Here is a 1,610-nt window from a genome sequence, read left to right on the forward strand (position 1 = left end):
ATTAAAATTGTTTTTGGATTTCCTTTAAAACAAAAGTCATTTAATTTAAAAATCTTTTTTCAGCTAATCAGTGCATTTAAACTTCTACTTAAACTTCTTTAAAATGGCCAATAAATTTATATTTCCATTTAATTGAATTTCTGATTCTTTTGTAGGCACAGCAGCAGCACTTTATTTTATTTTGTTCTATTTTATTTTACTTTCATTTTATTTTATTTTATTTTACTCTATGTTATTTTGTGTTTCGCTTTTTATTTGCTTCGTGTTACTTCATTTTTACTTATGTCGTTTTATTTTTTTTCGCTTTTTTTTGTTGCACCATCCAGTGGCAGCTAGCTAGCCGTCGGCCAGCTAGCTAGCAGCCAGCTAGCCAGCTAGCTACCGGCCAGCTAGCCAGCTAGCTAGCAGCCAGCTAGCCAGCTAGCTAGCAGCCAGCTAGCTACCAACCAAGCAACTAGCTAGCCACCAGCTAGCCACGAAGCCCCAGCTAGCCGCCGGTAAGCTAGCTGCTACGCCTCAGCTAGCCACAGGCCAGCTAGCTACCTCTCAGCTAGCTAGCTGCTCTTAAGATGGCTAGCTAGCCCTCGGCTAGCTAGCCAACTCCCAGCTAGCTGGCTACCCCTCAGCTAGCTATCTACCCTTCAGCTGGCTAGCTATTCGTCAGCTAGCTAGCTATTCGTCAGCTAGCTAGCTACTCATTAGCTAGCCACCACACCTCAGCTAGCTAGCTATGTACAACTCCACGGCTAGCTAGCTAGTTACAACTCCACAGCTAGCTAGCTACGCACCAGCTAGCCAGCTACGCACCAGCTAGCTAGCTAGCTAGCTATCAGCTAGCTAGCTGAGCTAGCTAGCGACCAGCTAGCTAATATTCTTCAGCCAGCAAGTCTTTGGACGAAAAGTGCTGGGGTTCGGGTGGGGAGAAAGCAAAAGATAGTTTGCTGCTGTTCTTTCGCTGCTGCTATTTCGCTGCTGCTGTTCTGCTGCTGCTCTTTTGCTGCTGCTCTTCAGCTGCTGCTCTTTTGCTGCTGCTCTTTTGCTGCTGCTCTTTTGCTGCTGCATTAAAGGCCTGGTAAGCTCCAGGGAAATCCCCAAAAGAGAAAACGCAGTTTTCAATTTTGCTGCGTTAAGAGCTACTAGGCGCAGCGGCCTGAGGCTTCGCCGCTGCTGCTGCTGCTGCTGGTGCTGCTGCTGCTGGTGCTGCTGCTGCTGGTGCTGCTGCTGGCGCTGCTGCTGCTGCTTCTGCTGCTGCTGCTTCTTGCTTCCGCAGCGCCTCCTGCAGCAGCAAACGCTTCTGCTCGTCTTCTAAAGACTCCGGAGTGTCCGGATCGTCAGTGTCTTCCGCTTCTTCTTCTCCGTCTTGCGTTTCTGCTGTTGCGCTGTCATCTGTTGCTCCTGAGTGGAAGCAGCAAAAGAAAATTCAACAAACCGCTTCCTCAAACCCTAAACCCTAAACCCTAAACCCTAAACCCTGGCCCTTCAGGCAAAAGCCCCGAACATTTGGCCCGAAACCGAAACCGAAACCCCGAACGCTGCACCCAAGACCCTGATCCCAAGCCCAAACCCTAAGCCCTGAATCCCAAACCCTAAACCCTAAACCCTAAACCCTA

At 48.6% G+C, this 1,610-nt stretch overlaps 1 protein-coding gene across 1 annotated transcript in view; it reads right to left on the reverse strand.

Annotated features, from left to right (window-relative positions):
• Positions 1-1,126: 1,126 nt before the first annotated feature.
• ETH_00017925 (CRAL/TRIO domain-containing protein, putative) overlaps positions 1,127-1,610 on the reverse strand; it is a gene marked incomplete at both ends in the record, with an annotated part of 3,183 nt that continues 2,699 nt past the window's right edge. Inside the window, one exon of the mRNA XM_013373893.1 lies at positions 1,127-1,395. Coding sequence (XP_013229347.1) covers positions 1,127-1,395 — 269 coding nt within the window. The remainder of the gene's footprint in view (positions 1,396-1,610) is intronic.

Source organism: Eimeria tenella, genomic scaffold (genome assembly GCF_000499545.2).
Source record: "Eimeria tenella Houghton genomic scaffold, Eth_scaff18, whole genome shotgun sequence".
Classification (NCBI taxonomy): domain Eukaryota; phylum Apicomplexa; class Conoidasida; order Eucoccidiorida; family Eimeriidae; genus Eimeria; species Eimeria tenella.